We start from the raw sequence: 15,663 nt of genomic DNA on the forward strand, positions 1-15,663 counted from the left end.
TGGAGCTTTTGTTTTCTTTTCTGATCCTTTCCACAGGGCACTTTGCAGCCAGTCTGCAACCATTTCGTGGGTCCCTGGCCCAATTTTGGCTGGGAAAGATTGATTTGGGAAAGTTCTCTCTGGGGTGACTCTCCTCCCAGAATTTGCCTCCAGGCAAAAGCAGCCAGAGACAGTGAAAGGAGTGTGGAAAAGTAGAGGCAGACAATCTGGGACGAAGGCCTGCCAGCTTAAAAAACCCAAGAAGGTGGCCGTGGGGGTGGGGGGTGGCGGGCAGGATCTGCCTCCTGGGAAACAGAGGGGACAACCAAACTCCTATAAAAAGGGCAAATCTAAAACAACTAACAAGCAAAAGCCCAGGACAACACAAGAGGCCCAGAAAGACAGGGAAAACCATGTACACTACATTCAAAATTAATGTCTCAAAGGACTTTATCATGATAGTAAGATGACAACCTACACAATAGGAGAAAATATTTGGAAACCATATAGCCAGTAAGGTATAATATCCAGAATATATAAAGAAATCCTTCAACTTAACAACAAAAAGACAAACAACCCAAATAAAACATGGACAAAAGACTTGAGTAGACATTTCTCCAAAGATATACAAATGGCCAGAAAGCACATGAAAAGATGCTCAACATCATTAGCCATCAGAGAAATTTAAGCCAAAACCACTATGAGATACCATTTCACAGCCCATTAGAATGACTGCTGTTTAAAAAAACAAACAAACAAAAAAAAACCCAGAAAATAACAAGTGTTGGAGAGGATGCAGTGAAATTGGGGCACTCATTCATTTCTGGTGGCAATGTAAAATGGTGTAGCCACTGTGGAAGACAATTTGGAGGTTTACTTGGTAATCCCACTGCTAGGTATATACCCAAAGATTTGAAAGCAGGGACATGAATAGATAGTTGCACACCAATGTTCATAGCAGCATTATTCACAATTGCCAAAAATGGAAGCAACCCAAGTGTCCATCAACCGATTAATAGATAAAATGTGATATATTTACACAATGAAATATTACTCTGCCATTAAAAGCAATGAAGTCCTGATACATGTGACAACATGGATGAAACTGGAAGACACCATGTTGAGTGAAGTAAGCCAGACACAAAAGGACAAATATTGTATGACCTCGCTGAGTGGAAACAATTCGAACACACAAACTCGTAGAGTCAGAATCTAGAATACAGGTTTCCAGGAGATGGGTATGGATAAAAAATGGGAAGTTAAGGCTTAAAATGTACAGTGTTCCTATTTGGAATAATGGAAATGTTTTGATAATGGATGGTGGTGATGTAAGCACGACATTGTGAACACAATTAACAGCACTGAAATATATATTGAATGTGGCTAAAAGGATAAATGCTAGATTGTGTATATGGTAACAGAATAAAAATTAAAGAAAAAATCCATGGAACTACACTACACAGTGAACCCTAAGTTAAACTATGGGCTTTAATTAATAATACAATTATAAAAGTGTGCTATCATCAAATTTAACAAATGTTCCACACAAATGCAAGTTATTGGTGGTGGCATGGTATATGAGAATCCTGTATTTTTTGCTTGCTTGTTCTGTAAACCTACAACTTCTGTAACAAAGAAAAAAAAAGTGACCTTCCCTGTCTGCCCTGAAACGAACCTCTACTACCTAGGCTTTTTCCCTTCCTCCATTTTTCTTCATAGGACTCTGCATTATTGCTACCTGAACTTGTTTTATATATTTATTTGCTTATTTATTCCCACATTGGAATATAATCACCAGAAGGGTATGAAAGTGGTTTATTCACTGCATTCCCATCCATTTATCTGAGTAATAAATAGATGATCAATAAATATTTATTGAATGGATGATTGGATTGAGACAAACAAACAAAAACAGCAGCCCCTAATATTCAGAAACTGGCCTAATATTGCTAGGCTATGTTGTATTCCTATTAGACATAAGCTACCTCACAGAAAAGCAATGTCAGATAAGGTTACTCTCGGGCCATGATAAAATAAGACAAACAGGATCACGTCATAATTTTGTCTAAGTATGAACAAAAACAAGGTCAATGTGCCACCCAAAAGAGACCAAACACCACCTGTCTTAGAAAAAATGAGTGACTGCTGCTTCGTTATAAATTATACCTTTACCCTCATTCTAGTATCCCCTTCCTATAGATAAGATTCATTGAGATACCCAATTACAGAATTGACCCTGCTTTCTGACAGCATCCAATCTAGAGTGAACCCTTCTCTCCCTTCCTTAGGTCCTCCCCTAAGTCCTCCAAAGTCAAAATCCTATAATAAATTCTTTATAACACACTTTTACTGAGACATCCCATCATAGTCCCATGATATCTGTTCTCCCTCACTGCAACAAGTAATAAACCCAGTTTGTTCTACTACAGGTGTGTCCTCGTGATCTTTGATGGAGGGCATTAACAGATGAATGAATGAATCAATCTCTGCATTGGGAAATTATGGATAATATTTATTCTCTTCTTTATACTTTTACATTTTTCTGTATTTTACAAGGTTTCTATAAAGAATAAATATTAGTTTGGAATCAGGAAAATATAAACATGTATTTTGTTTTAAAATAACAACAAGTATGGTAAATCAGAGATATAAATTCTAAAGAAATGGGAGATCTGGTTTTCGGACCAATTTTAATACTTCCTAGGTGAGTGAACTTCGACAATTTATTTAGCCTTTTTGGATCTCACTGCTGGAAAGCAGAGGAATTCTAGAGAGCTCTAGCTTTAAGAGTTTTAATTAAAAATTTTCCAAAATAATTGTACTTTACATGATACAGTGATGTTCAGGTACAGGGCACTGATGTGGGTGTCAAATTACTATCATATGCCAATTTCTTCTACTTAACATTTTTGCATAATGTTGGAAAATTATTTTAAAACCTTAACTCATTTATTCTTATCTACAAATTATAGGTTGTAACATCACCCTTATGTGAAAGGGATTTCTTAGGAATCATTTGTAAATACGTTGTACCAGTTGGAGTAGAAGGCACATTCATCCTCCGTTTCTGCTCAAAGGCACTACCATGGAAGCTAGTTATTATGCTAGGGGCTGGAGAGACAGAATTGCCCTACCTGTAAGAAACTCATGGTCAGCAGATGAGAGGGAGATGTAAAGAGATGGTTAGAATATTGTATGGAGCACTTAATAAGAGACACATACACAGGTGCAGAAAAGCTAAGTTTGGGGGTAACAGGAAAGGTTTTACAGAAGAAGAACAACTGAGAATGTTAGGAAGGATGAGCAAAAAGTAGAACAAATTATAGGGAGATATTCCATGCCAAGAAAACAACGACAAACATGAAATAACATTGTGTATTCAAGAAAACGTAATCAGTAATACTGGAGGGGGAGTAGGGGAAGGGAGGCATTATGAGATTTGGTTAGAAGGAATCTTAGAAATGGTTTATACCAAACTCCAACCCACTACAGGGATTTCCTGTGGACTCTAGAGCTGCATTGTCCAAAACGCTAGCCACTACCTCCATATGGCTTTTTAAATTATAAGTAATTACAATGAAATAATTCAGTTCTTTGGTCACAGTAGCCATATTTAAAGGGCTCTTTACCACAAGTGGTTAGTGGCTACTATAGTGACAGAACAGACAGAACATTTCCATCATATCAGAAAGTTCTGCTGGCCAACACCATTTTTAGAGTATCCCTGATAGATGGCTGTTCAATTTCCTAGGGAAATTGCTACCTTCTATGAAAGCACATTCCATTTTAGGTTTATTTGCTTGAATTTAATTTTAAATAGTTTAGTAATGTCCTACTCTCTGATTTCTGCACAAAATTCCTAGCTCTACAGACATAAAACAGTCCATACTCTTTCACTTAGTGGCTCTTTGAACATTTTCAGACCATTGTTCTGTCTCCCTCTATTGTTATCTTCCCCAGCCCTCTCTTCTACCCCAAGTTCCTTCTATGCTTCTTCCCTTGACTGTTTCCATATTCCTTCTTTTTTGGTGGTCATCCTGAGTGTTTCTTCTAAATTATGTTCTTTATTGGACACTTTATCTCAGTTGTTGTCTGGTCAGCAGAAGACAGAATTACTACTTTCCTATGCTCCAAGCATTTTATTTCCATTTATGAAAGCTAAGCTTATTTTGTTTTTTTTTAGCTTTGGTTTTTTAAAGCAGCTATCATTCTGCTGTACATATTAAATCCCTCAACTACTAATATCCCCACGTTCTTTTTTAACATAAATTACGGTTCCAGTAAGTCTCTCCCAACTTGTATCAGGCAAGCAACATTTTATTGAAACTTCTGTATAATTGCTTGTTGTTGATGAAATTCTGTGTTATATACCCCAGGGAGAAAGAATTGATAAGGAACAGCAAGAAAGGGAGAAACTCCAGAGAGAAAAAGTAATTAAGAAAGAATATCTTATGTTTTATTATTGACTGTCTCATAAAAACATTAAATGAGATATAAAAGAAAATATTAAAATATTAAAAAGAGAAATGATAACCTTTGGCATAAAATGGCAATAAAATTAACAATTGAAACTGGGCTGACAATAAATTGCTCTGTTCAATAGATGACTTTTAAACCCTCAGGTTAATGCATGTGCTGAATTATTAAGCAATACATCTTTGTCATATTAATACCTCTTTAATGCATGCAAGTTATAATTCATCTTTGAAGATACAGGTTTATGTGTGAGTGTGTGCCTCCAAATGACAAGGATATGCATGCACAGTGTTTCTATTCCTACACGAATGAGGCACTTAGGAAACTTCCCAGGCCAGTCTGTTCCACATGCAATCATTACTTTATTAAGGAAAAACTCCCTTTGTTGCTTTTCTTTGGGATCACGTGTGGAAAGAGCACTCTCATCCATTAATCTGAGTTATACATTATTAAAATGACCTTTCAATCAGGTTGTCTCTCTCTGTTCTTGAGAACATTACCAGCCTTTGAAATGACAATTTTTACTACAGCAAATGTGAATCACTGAGGTCCTGGTAATTTAAGTTCCCCAGCCCTTATCCTGAGTAATTCTGTACCACTCTGTGATTCTAAAATTGGGTATTTGACAGACAGCTTCATCTCAGAGGTATCAGTAAGGTACCAGTTTACACACTTTAGTAAGCAATATATCCCCCATATGTTCTGAGCCAGTAGGTCTGCTGTGGTTACGTGGTTGTTCTGTCTCCTCAGAAGACTCTAGAGAGCTGAAAAATGAATATCTAGCTATCCATTTTTTCTTCTTTTTTATTCTGGTAAAGTATACATAATTCAAAATTTACCCTTGTAACCATTTTTAAGTGTACAATTCAGTGGCATTAAGTACATTCACAATGTTGTATAACCATCACCATTTTTTCCCAGAACTTTTTCATCATTGCAAACAAAAACTCTGTAACCCTTAAGTGATAATTCCCCATCCGTCCCTCTCTCCAGCTCCTGGTAATTTCTATTCTGCTTCCTAGTTATATGAATTTACCTATTCTAGATAACTTATATAAGTGGAATCATGCAATATTTGTCCTTTTTTGTCTGGCTTATTTTACTCAGCATGATGTTTTCAAGGTTTATCCATGTCACAGTATGTTTTAGAACATCATTCCTTATTATGGCTGAATAATATTCCATTATATGTACATACCACATTTTGTTTATCCATTCACCTGTTGATGAACTCTTGGATTGTGTCCAGAATTTGGCTATTGTGAATAATGCTGCTATGAACATTGGTATACAAGTATCTGTTTGAGTCCCTGTTTTCAATACTTTGGGGTTTATACTTAGAAGTAGAATTGCCAAGTCATATAATAAATCTTTTTTAACTTTTGGAAGAACTGCTAAATTGTCTTCCACAGTGACTGAACTATTTTACATTCCCAACAGCAATGTACAAGTATTCCAATTCCTCTACATCCTCATAATAATTTATTTTCTTTTTTCAAAAAATGATGGCCATCCTGGGGGGTGTGAAGTGGTATCTCAGTGTGGTTTTCATTTGCATTTCCCTAATGACTACTGATGTTAAGCATCTTTTCATGTGATTATTGACCATTTGTAGATCTTCTTGGGGAAATATCTATTCAAGTCCTTTGCCCATATTTAAATTGAATTTTTTTTAGTTGGTGAGCTGTAGGAGTCCCTTATATATATTCAAAATATTAACCACTTATTACATATATGTTTGAAAATATTCTGTCCTATTCTGTGGGTTGTCTTCTAACTCTTTTGATGGTATCCTTGGATGAAACAGAAGTTTTAAATTGTGATGAAATTCAATTTATTTTTTTCTTTAGTTGCCTGTGCTTGTGGTGTAATATTTAAGAAACCATTGCCAAAATTCAAGGTCATGTAGGTTTTCTGCTATGTTTTCTTCTAAGAGTTTTAGCTTTCTTTAATAGTTTTAGCTCTTAAATTTGGATCTTTGATCCATTTTCAATTAATTTTTCTATGTGGAGTAAGGAAATGGGTTAAGCTTCATTCTTTTGCATGCAAATATCCAGTTTTTCCAGGCAGATATCCCTTTTTTTATTAATGCAATTTTATTGAAATATAGTCACATACCATACAATCATCCGAAGTATGAAACAATTGTTCACAGTATCATCATATAGTTGTGCATTCATCACCACAATCAATTGTTGAATATTTTCATTACTCCAAAAAATAAAAATAAGAATAAAAATAAAAGTGAAAAAGAACACCCAAAACATCCCATATCCCTCCTTATCCCCTATTATTCGCCTACTTTTTGTACCCATTTTTCTACTCATTTGTCCATACACTGGGTAGAGGGAGTGTGAGCCATAAGGTTTTCACAATCAAATGGTCACACCATATAAGCTATATAGTTATATGATCATCTTCAAGAATCAGGGTTACTGGATTGCAGTTCAACAGTTTCAGATATTTCTTTCTAACTATTCTAATAAACAAAACTATTTCTAACTATTCTAATAAACAAAACAAAAACTAAAAAGGGATATCTATATAATGCATAAGAGTAACCTCCAGAATGACCTCTTGACTCCATTTGAAATCTCTCAGCCACTGAAGCTTTATTTTATTTCATTTCTCTTCCCCCTTTTGGTCCAGAAGACTTTCTCATGCCTATGATACTGGGTTCAGGCTCATTCCTGGGAGTCATGTCCCTGGTTGCCTGGGAGATTTACTCCCTTGGGAGTCATGTGCCATGTAGGCAGGAAGGCAGTGAGTTTACCTGTCAGAGAGGCTACATCTGAGCAACAAACAACATTCTCTGGGGCTGACTCTCAGACACAATTTTAAGTAGATTTAGTCTCTCCTTTGCAGTAGCAAGCTTCCAAAGGGCAAGCCCCAAGATGGAGGGCTCAGCCTATCAATCTGGTAGTCCCAAATGCTTGCAAGAATATCAGGAATTCCCCAGCTGGGGAAGTTTAATATTTCCACATTTTCCCCCAGTCGTTCAAGGGGCTTTGCAAATACTTTTTATTCTCTGCCCAAATTACTCTGGGATGTATTGGGGCTTCACGCTAACCTGTGCAAACCAACCAGATCTCACTCCCTATTCAAGGTCCCATGTAATTATGTTTGACCATAGAAGTTAAATTACACAGTGTGCTACAGAAAATATCGATTTTGCATCAAATAAACATAACTTCCTTTGGTCCCACATGGATGCTGAAGTTTTAAAACACAGTTAATATCATCCTCTACCCTTTACTCTGATCTACCCCAGTTTCAGCCAAGTCCATTTCATTCATATCTCCAATAAAAGTCTGAGCTCCTTTTCAGCCTCTTTAACAGTTGCTGCATGGGCAATGCCGACACTCACAGCTGCCAAACTCTGGCTCTGACTCCCAGGAGCTACACAGACACCCAAAGCTCCAGGGACCAACTAGGTCACACACAAACAGCTCAGAGTTTCAGAATTTAGAAATAACTGTTACAACTCATGAAGAGATGTGACTGCTGTTAAGAGCTTATAATATAGGAAACTTTACATAAACTTTCCCCTGATAACCCATGATCCAGATTCAATTCTCAGAGTCTGCACTTTATTGTTAGTCCACATTAGTGAGGCATTATAATATTCGTCTTTCCATTTCTGGCTTATTTCACTCAACATACTGTCCTCACTGTCCATTCACCTAGCTGCATACCTCACAAGTTCAATTCCTTCTTGCTGCTGCTCAATATTCCATTGTATGTATACACCACAGTTCACCATTCCGTTATCAGCTGATGTACCTTTAGGTCACCTCTATTCATTGCAAATCATGAATACTGCCACCACAAACACCAGTGTGCAATGTCCACTCGTGTCCCCGGTCTCAGTTCCTCCAGGTATACACCCAATAACAGGGATGCAGGATCATATGGCAACTGTATACTTAGCTTCCTGCGGAACCACCACTCTACTCTCCATTCTACTTCCCCAACAACAGTGAATAGTTACATCCCTCTATCCACATTTTCTCCAGCACTTGTATACCTCTGTTAATTTTTTTTTTCAGTAATTTCTTATTTTTATTCTCATTTTACAAAAAGACACTTGGAACAAATAAATACAAAATGGTATGTCTTATTTAGCAATGGGCAAAAACAAGTTTTCTTGTATTCTCCACAGTAATACACTAATAAAGTTTTCAGAAGCACACTCATCCTACCCATGTGCCACCCTCTAGAAAAAAAATGTCAATTCTTTTAATTCTCTACAATTTTTAACAATGGAATCCCTAAGTAATCTAAGACTGACTCAGGAACTAAGACATCTGAATCAACAAGTTTAAAAAAATTATATAAATACACAAAAGATATGATGTAGGCCAGAAACTCCAACTAATATTCTTACAGGTCTTCATTTTTTATAATTTGCATGAATAAAGTTCTGTCTCTATTCAAATCTTCATGGCAAATAAAATTCAGAAAGCTGAGTACAATATATACACTTTCCTGTCCTAAAAGAAAATATAGGTATAGTTAATATACAGTGACCATGCCATGTATTTTCTTAAAGCCAACAAAATCCTGATTTTCTATACCATGAAGGTGATGCAGCAGAAGGCAGATAAATACCAAAACCATTTCTCATCAAATTTAGCTAATTTAGCTGATCACATACTTCCTGCCAGTTTGGCTCATAATACACTAGTTTAGGCAGTGATGAATATCCATGTGTATGTATTTCACTAAAATGTATCTTCACAGTAATACCTGAACAGCTCTGCTAATACTTTCAACTAAGTATTCCTATTTAATGATTTATCCATCAAGTAGAAATATGTACAATGGTTATTTCCAATCAGAAAAAAGGGGTGTTTTTTTTCCCCTACATTTTACTTGGTGCCTTATAACTACTGTTCGCTTTATGAAGACCACATAGAAAGGCAGAAAAGTACATAAAATGTTTAAAGGGTCATCATTAAAATAGCCAAGAGGATTTTAAATTTACTTTTTGTACTTTCTGTAGAATCTATCTGGGTCCTGTGCTAATTAATTACATTTTACTGGTCGCTATAATGTTAGAAAGATGAATATTAAAATAGAAAAACTGGTTTTTATATTTTAAAATAAGTCTCCCCAACCCCCTCCACACATACTTCCCAAGTATTTTAAGCAAAAATCAATCTGGTTGTTTTAGGCGCTAATGTAATATTTCCTAAAAAAAACAATCCCTATAAGCCCTTCAAACCTTTTAGGACCAGTACCAAATTCAAGGGATTTACTCACTGTGAGGTTTCATAGAAAGTGGGAGTACAGAAATGTCAATACAAGAGAAATCAAATATAAGAAAAAGCACCTAAAGATGGAGGAAGAAAGACAGCTCTGCAGCTCTGACATCCTACCTGTCAGTGGTAAACCATGTTCATGTGTTTCCATGGACAAAAAAGCTTAAGTTCTCCACAGGAACTAGGTATTTTTGGTTCACTGTCTAGCACTTTCTTTAGTTTTCAAAAGAAAATTAAATTAAAATTTAGAGGGGGAAGCATTAAAAAAATTTGTGGGTGATAATCATTAAAGTATGAGATCAACTTTCCAGGTGGCAAGTCACAACTCTCTAGAAGTACAAAAAACATCAGAAAGTGAAGAGCCAGTACCACTTGACATGCACAATCAGGAAATCCTATGAAATTCACAAGGTATTGGAATTCAGAGATTTAAATTAACTTCCTCATGCTTCATGTTGGAAGCAGAGTATGCCCACTGCCCATCGAGACAGATACATCACTATGCTGAAGTACCACTTTGTGACAATTTAGAAAGCCAAATCTAACTCCAGAAAATAGAAATCTGTAATATGAATCTGAAGATAGACAGTATAAACACCAATTAGTTGAGTGGTACCTGCCTGCAACAATCTTTTATTATTTTTCTTTAAGGCTACAGAAAATCTGTACATAAACAAGGCAATTAATTCTCATAATAAAAGTACCCCACTACTAACAAGCCAAGGTCTCCAGTCAGATTCCATGGTGAGTGCATGCTGTATCCGATTCTATTCCACAAGTGTACTTTCTTGTGAGTCTGCAGGATTAGGATCGATTCTTTCTGGAAATATCAGCTTCTCACAAATGGCCTCCTTTATTGGTAAATGCTGGGATATTTCATTAGGTTCCGTGAACAGGGAAGGTGAAACATGCATTAAATTAGCAATTTTGCTCTCTCGCGATGTATATTCTCGTAACATATAGGTCTTGCCGGCCTCATGGTAAAGTCTCGTATCATTCATCCTGATAAGCACCCCATCAATTCTCAAGAAAAACCGTAACAGCAGGAAAAAGCTAGAAGGCATTACTCTAATTTTCACACTCAGGCTTGAAACTCCATGGTCATGAAGTTCATCCTCAAACAGAAGAACTTCAAAAAACTTAATCTGTTCTCTGGCTTTTAGTTTCTCTGTATCTATATGATCTGTTGTAGGTACAACCTTTAACTTAAGTGATTCTCCAAGTAATGTTCCCTTATAATCTGTTGTATAGGTCCAATCATATGGTTTAATAACATCTTTGGAGTGTTCACCTTCCATCCTGCTTTCCTGCCACTCTTCAGCACAGGCTACTTTAAGCATTCCTTGGTAGTTATTTACACATCTTAAGGCATCTGTAGCATTGAACTCAATCCCAAAGCCAAAGCCATGCTGGATTCTTAAAACATTGTTTCCAAACATCATTTCAGGGAGAGATGGCATATGTAACTCATCAGCTAGCTTCTCCACATCCGCTGACTTCATGATGTGGGTCTTGGATGCCGTCAGCTTCCAGGGCCCGAAGGAGAAGTCCTGGTGGCTGCTCTGGAAGCCATGGATCATCATGGCCGAGACCGGACCCGAGGGAGCCACGCGGAACAGGCTGGAAAGGAAGCGGCGGCGGCGGCAGCTGGCACGGGTTCCTCTGTTAATTTTTTAAACAGTTTTATTTACACACCACACATTCCATCCTGAGTAAACAAAGATTTCAAAGCATCAGATATTTAGGAATAAATTTAACCAAGTACACAAAAGACCTATACACAGAAAACTACAGAAAATTGCTAAAAGAAATGAAGGAAGACCTAAATAAATGGAAGGACATACCACATTTATGAATTGGAAGATTAAATATAGTTAAGATGTCAATTCTACCTGAATTAATTTGTAGATTCAATGCAATACCAATTAAAATCCCAACAACTTACTTTGCAGAAATAGAAAAACCAATAATCAAATTTATTTGGAAGGGCAGGGTGTCCTGAATAGCTAAAAATATCTTGAGAAAGAAAAATGAAGTGGGAAGTTTCACGCTACCTGACTTTTAAGCATGTTACAAACCTACATTGGTCAAAACAGCATGGTACTGGCATAAATATAGGTATACTGACCAGTGGAATCAAATTGAGTGTTCAGAAATAGACCCTCTCATCTATGGACAATTGATCTTTGATAAGGCAGTCAACCTTATCAGAGTGCAACCACTCTGGAAGGCAGTGTGGCAGTTCCTCAGGAAGCTGAGTATAGAATTGCCTTATGATATAGCAATCCCATTACTAGGTATATACTCAAAGGAACTGAAGGCTAGGACATGAACAGACATTTGTACACCCATGTTTATAGAGGCATTATTCTGATTTCCAAGAGATGGAAACAGCCAAAATGTCCATCAACAGATGAGTGGATAAATAAATTGTGGTATATACATATGAAGGAATATTATTCAGCTATAAGACAGAATAAAGTCATGACACATGCAACAATGTGGATGAATCTTAAGGATTATGTTGAGCAAATTAGCCAGAAACAAAAGGACAAATACTGTATGGTCTCACTAATATGAACTAACTATAATGAGCATACTCTGAGTGCTCAAGGTAAGAACACAGGTTATCAGGAGGTAGAAAGAGGGTAGAGTTTTGGCATTTGATGCTTAAAGAGTACAGAATGTTCAACAGGATTGGCTGTAAAGATCCATATATGGATAGCACAATACTATGTGAGGGTAGCATAATATTGTGAGTATAATGAACAAAGCTGGTGTGAGTATGGTTCAAAGAGGAAGACTAGGGGCATGCATGATACCGGAAGGAAAGATAGAGGATAAAAACTGGGACTGTATAACTTAGCAAAAACTAGTGGACTATGATGGTGATAATATGTAGAAATATAATAAAGTTCTTACGAGGGAGAACAAGTGAATGTCAATATTGCAAGGTATTGAAAATGCGATGGTGGTCTAGTTTTCTAATGCTGCTGGAATGCAAAACACCAGAAATGGATTGGCTTTTATAAAGGGGGTTTATTTGGTTACACAGTTACACTCTTAAGGCCATAAAGTGTCCAAGGTAACACATCAGCAATCAGGTACCTTCACTGGAGGATGGTCAATGGCATCCGGAAAACCTCTGTTAGCTGGGAAGGCACGTGGCTGGCGTCTGCTCCAAGTTCTGGTTTCAAAACGGCTTTCTTCCAGAACATTCCTCTCTAGGCCACAGTTCCTCTTCAAAATGTCACTCACAGTTGCTCTTGGGGTGTTTGTCCTCTCTTAGCTTCTCTGGAGCAAGAGTCTGCTTTCAAAGTCCATCTCCAAAATGTCTCTGTAAACTGCAGTTCCTCTCTCAGTTCCTGTGCATTCTTCAAAGTGTCCCTCTTGGCTATAGCAAGCTTGCTCCTTCTGTCTCAGCTTATATAGTGCTCCAGTAAACCAATCAAGGCCCATGCTGAATGAGTGGGACCACACCTCCATGGAAACTATCCAATCAGAGTCATCACCCACAGTTGGGTGGGTCACATCTCCATGGAAACACTCAAAGAATTACAATCTAATTAACACTGATATGTCTGCCCACACAAGATTACATCAAATATAATTGCATTTTGGGGGACACAATACATTCAAACTGGCACAGATGGTATATGGGAAAAAGTATAATCAATGTAAACTAGGATCTATAGTTAAAAGTTACATTGTAATATTCTCCCATTAATTGTAAGAAAAGCAATATATCAAAGCTAAATGTCAACCAAAGGGGATATAAGGAAGGGGTATGGGATTCTTGTTCTTTTTGTTTCTCCTTTTTAATTTAGTTTTAATTTTTTATTCCTTATTCTTTTCTTTTTTTTTTTTTTTTTCATTTTTTCTTCCTCTTCTTGTTTTTCTGTGGAAGAAATGGAAATGTTCTCATATAGATTGTGGCAGTGAAAGCATAACTATATTATTATAATGGGAGTTATTGATTGTCAACTTAGGATGGATTTTATGATGTATGAATATAACTGTTTAAAATATAAACAGAATGACACAAGTGCTGGAGAAGATGTGGATAGGGAGATATATACCTATTCTCTGTTGGTAGGGAAATAAAATGGTGCAGCCCCTCTTGAAGGCAGTGTGGTGATTTCACAGGAGGCTAAGATAGGGTTGCCATATGACCCTGCAACCCGTTATTTGGTATATACTTGGAAGAATTGAAAGCAGGGACACAAATAGGTATTTGCATACTGGTGTTTGTGGCAGCAGTTTTCATGATTTTCAATAAAGGAAGGTGACCTAAGGGTACATCAAAAAATGAATGGAAGGATGAACTCTGGTGTATACATACAATGGAATAATGAACAGCTGCAAGAAGGAATGAAGTTGTGAGACATGCAACTAGATGAATGAAACTTGAGGACATTATGTTGAGTGAAATAAGTAAGAAACAAAAGGACAAACATTGTAAGTCCTCATTAACATAAACTAATTATAATGGGCAAATGCTGAGAATTGAATTTGAGGGCATAGGTTATCAGGGGATAGAATGTGTACAGAGATTGGGCAATTGATGATGTGGGAGTACAGAATGTTCAATAAGGTTTATTGTAAAGGTTTCTAGATTGTACGCTCTTACAGCAGTCACATATATTCCTGAGTTTTAACTGTAATTTAAGAGATGTTTATTTGGTACAAAATTTATATGCTCCGTAGCACACTAATCATCTAATTTAACCTGGATGATCAGTTCATTTAAACAACATAATTACATGGAACCTAGAATAGGGAATGAGATCTTGTTATTATGTACAGGTCAATGTAATACCCTGATATGCCTCAGAGTTTTGGGGGCAGAAAATAAAAAAGTATTTACATAAAAATATTGTGTGTCTGTGTGTATTTACAAAGTCCCCTTGAGGAACTGGGGGAAAATGTGGAAATATTAAACTTCCTTATCTGAGGAATTCTTGATATTCTCATAGGCATTGGGAACTCCTAGTTTTGATGAGTCAAGTGCTTGATGTTGGGGCTTGTCCTTATGAAACTCATTCCTGCAAAGGAGAAGCTAAGCCTGCTTATAAATGTGCCTAAGATTCACCTCCAGAGAACCTCTTTTGTTGCTGAGATGTGGCCTCTTTCTCTCAGCCAACTCTGCAAATAAACTCACTACCCTCCCCTTTATATGGGACATGACTACCAGGGGTGTAAGTCTCCCTGGCAATTTGAGAAATGACTCCCAGGGGTGAGTCTGGCCCTAGAATCATGGGATTGAGAATGCCTTCTTGACCAAAAGGGGGGAAAGAAATGAAACAAAATAAAGTTTCAGTGGCTAAGAGATTTCAAATAGAGTTAAGAGGTCCTTCTGGAGGTTATTCTTATGCATTACATAGATATTCCTTTTTAGTTCCTAGTGTATTAGAATAGCTAGAAGGAAATACCTGAATCTGTTGAACTGGAATGCAGGAGACTTGATTCTTGGTGATAATTGTATAACTATATAGCTTTTATCATGTGAACATGTGATTGTGAAAACCTTGTGACTGACACTCCCTTTACCTAGTCTGTGGGCAGATGAGCAATAAAATAAAGAATATATAGATATATAGATATATAAAATAGGGAGGAGGGGGGTATGGGATGTTTTGGATGTTCTTCTTTATTTTTATTTTTTCTTTATTTTGGAATAATTAAAATGTTCTAAAATTGATTATGGCAATGAATGCACAACTATATGATACTGTGAGCCATTGATTGTATACTTTGGATGGATTACATGGTGTGTGAATATATATATTAAACCTTTATTGTGTAGGTTGTCATTTTACTTTCATGACAATGTCCTTCGGGGTACAAAAGTTTTGAATTTTGATGAGGTCTCATTTATCTAATTTTTCTTTTGTTGCTTTTGCTTTGGATTTAAAGTCTTAGAAACAATTGTCTAACACAAGTT

General features: G+C 36.6%; 1 protein-coding gene across 1 annotated transcript; it reads right to left on the bottom strand.

The window, feature by feature from the left end:
• Positions 1-9,973: 9,973 nt before the first annotated feature.
• On the bottom strand, positions 9,974-11,367 carry LOC119540068 (TIP41-like protein). Its single transcript, XM_037844075.1, has one exon. The coding sequence runs from the start codon at positions 11,300-11,302 to the stop codon at positions 10,487-10,489; it is 816 nt and encodes a 271-aa protein (XP_037700003.1). The 5' UTR covers positions 11,303-11,367; the 3' UTR covers positions 9,974-10,486.
• Positions 11,368-15,663: the final 4,296 nt, after the last annotated feature.

The sequence above is a fragment of the Choloepus didactylus genome, chromosome 7 (genome assembly GCF_015220235.1).
Source record: "Choloepus didactylus isolate mChoDid1 chromosome 7, mChoDid1.pri, whole genome shotgun sequence".
Lineage (NCBI taxonomy): Eukaryota > Metazoa > Chordata > Mammalia > Pilosa > Megalonychidae > Choloepus > Choloepus didactylus.

What these genes read in the sequence shown, in the direction of transcription:
- LOC119540068 (XM_037844075.1), bottom strand. Translation starts at nt 11,302, where the DNA reads ATGATGATCCATGGCTTCCAGAGCAGCCACCAGGACTTCTCCTTCGGG.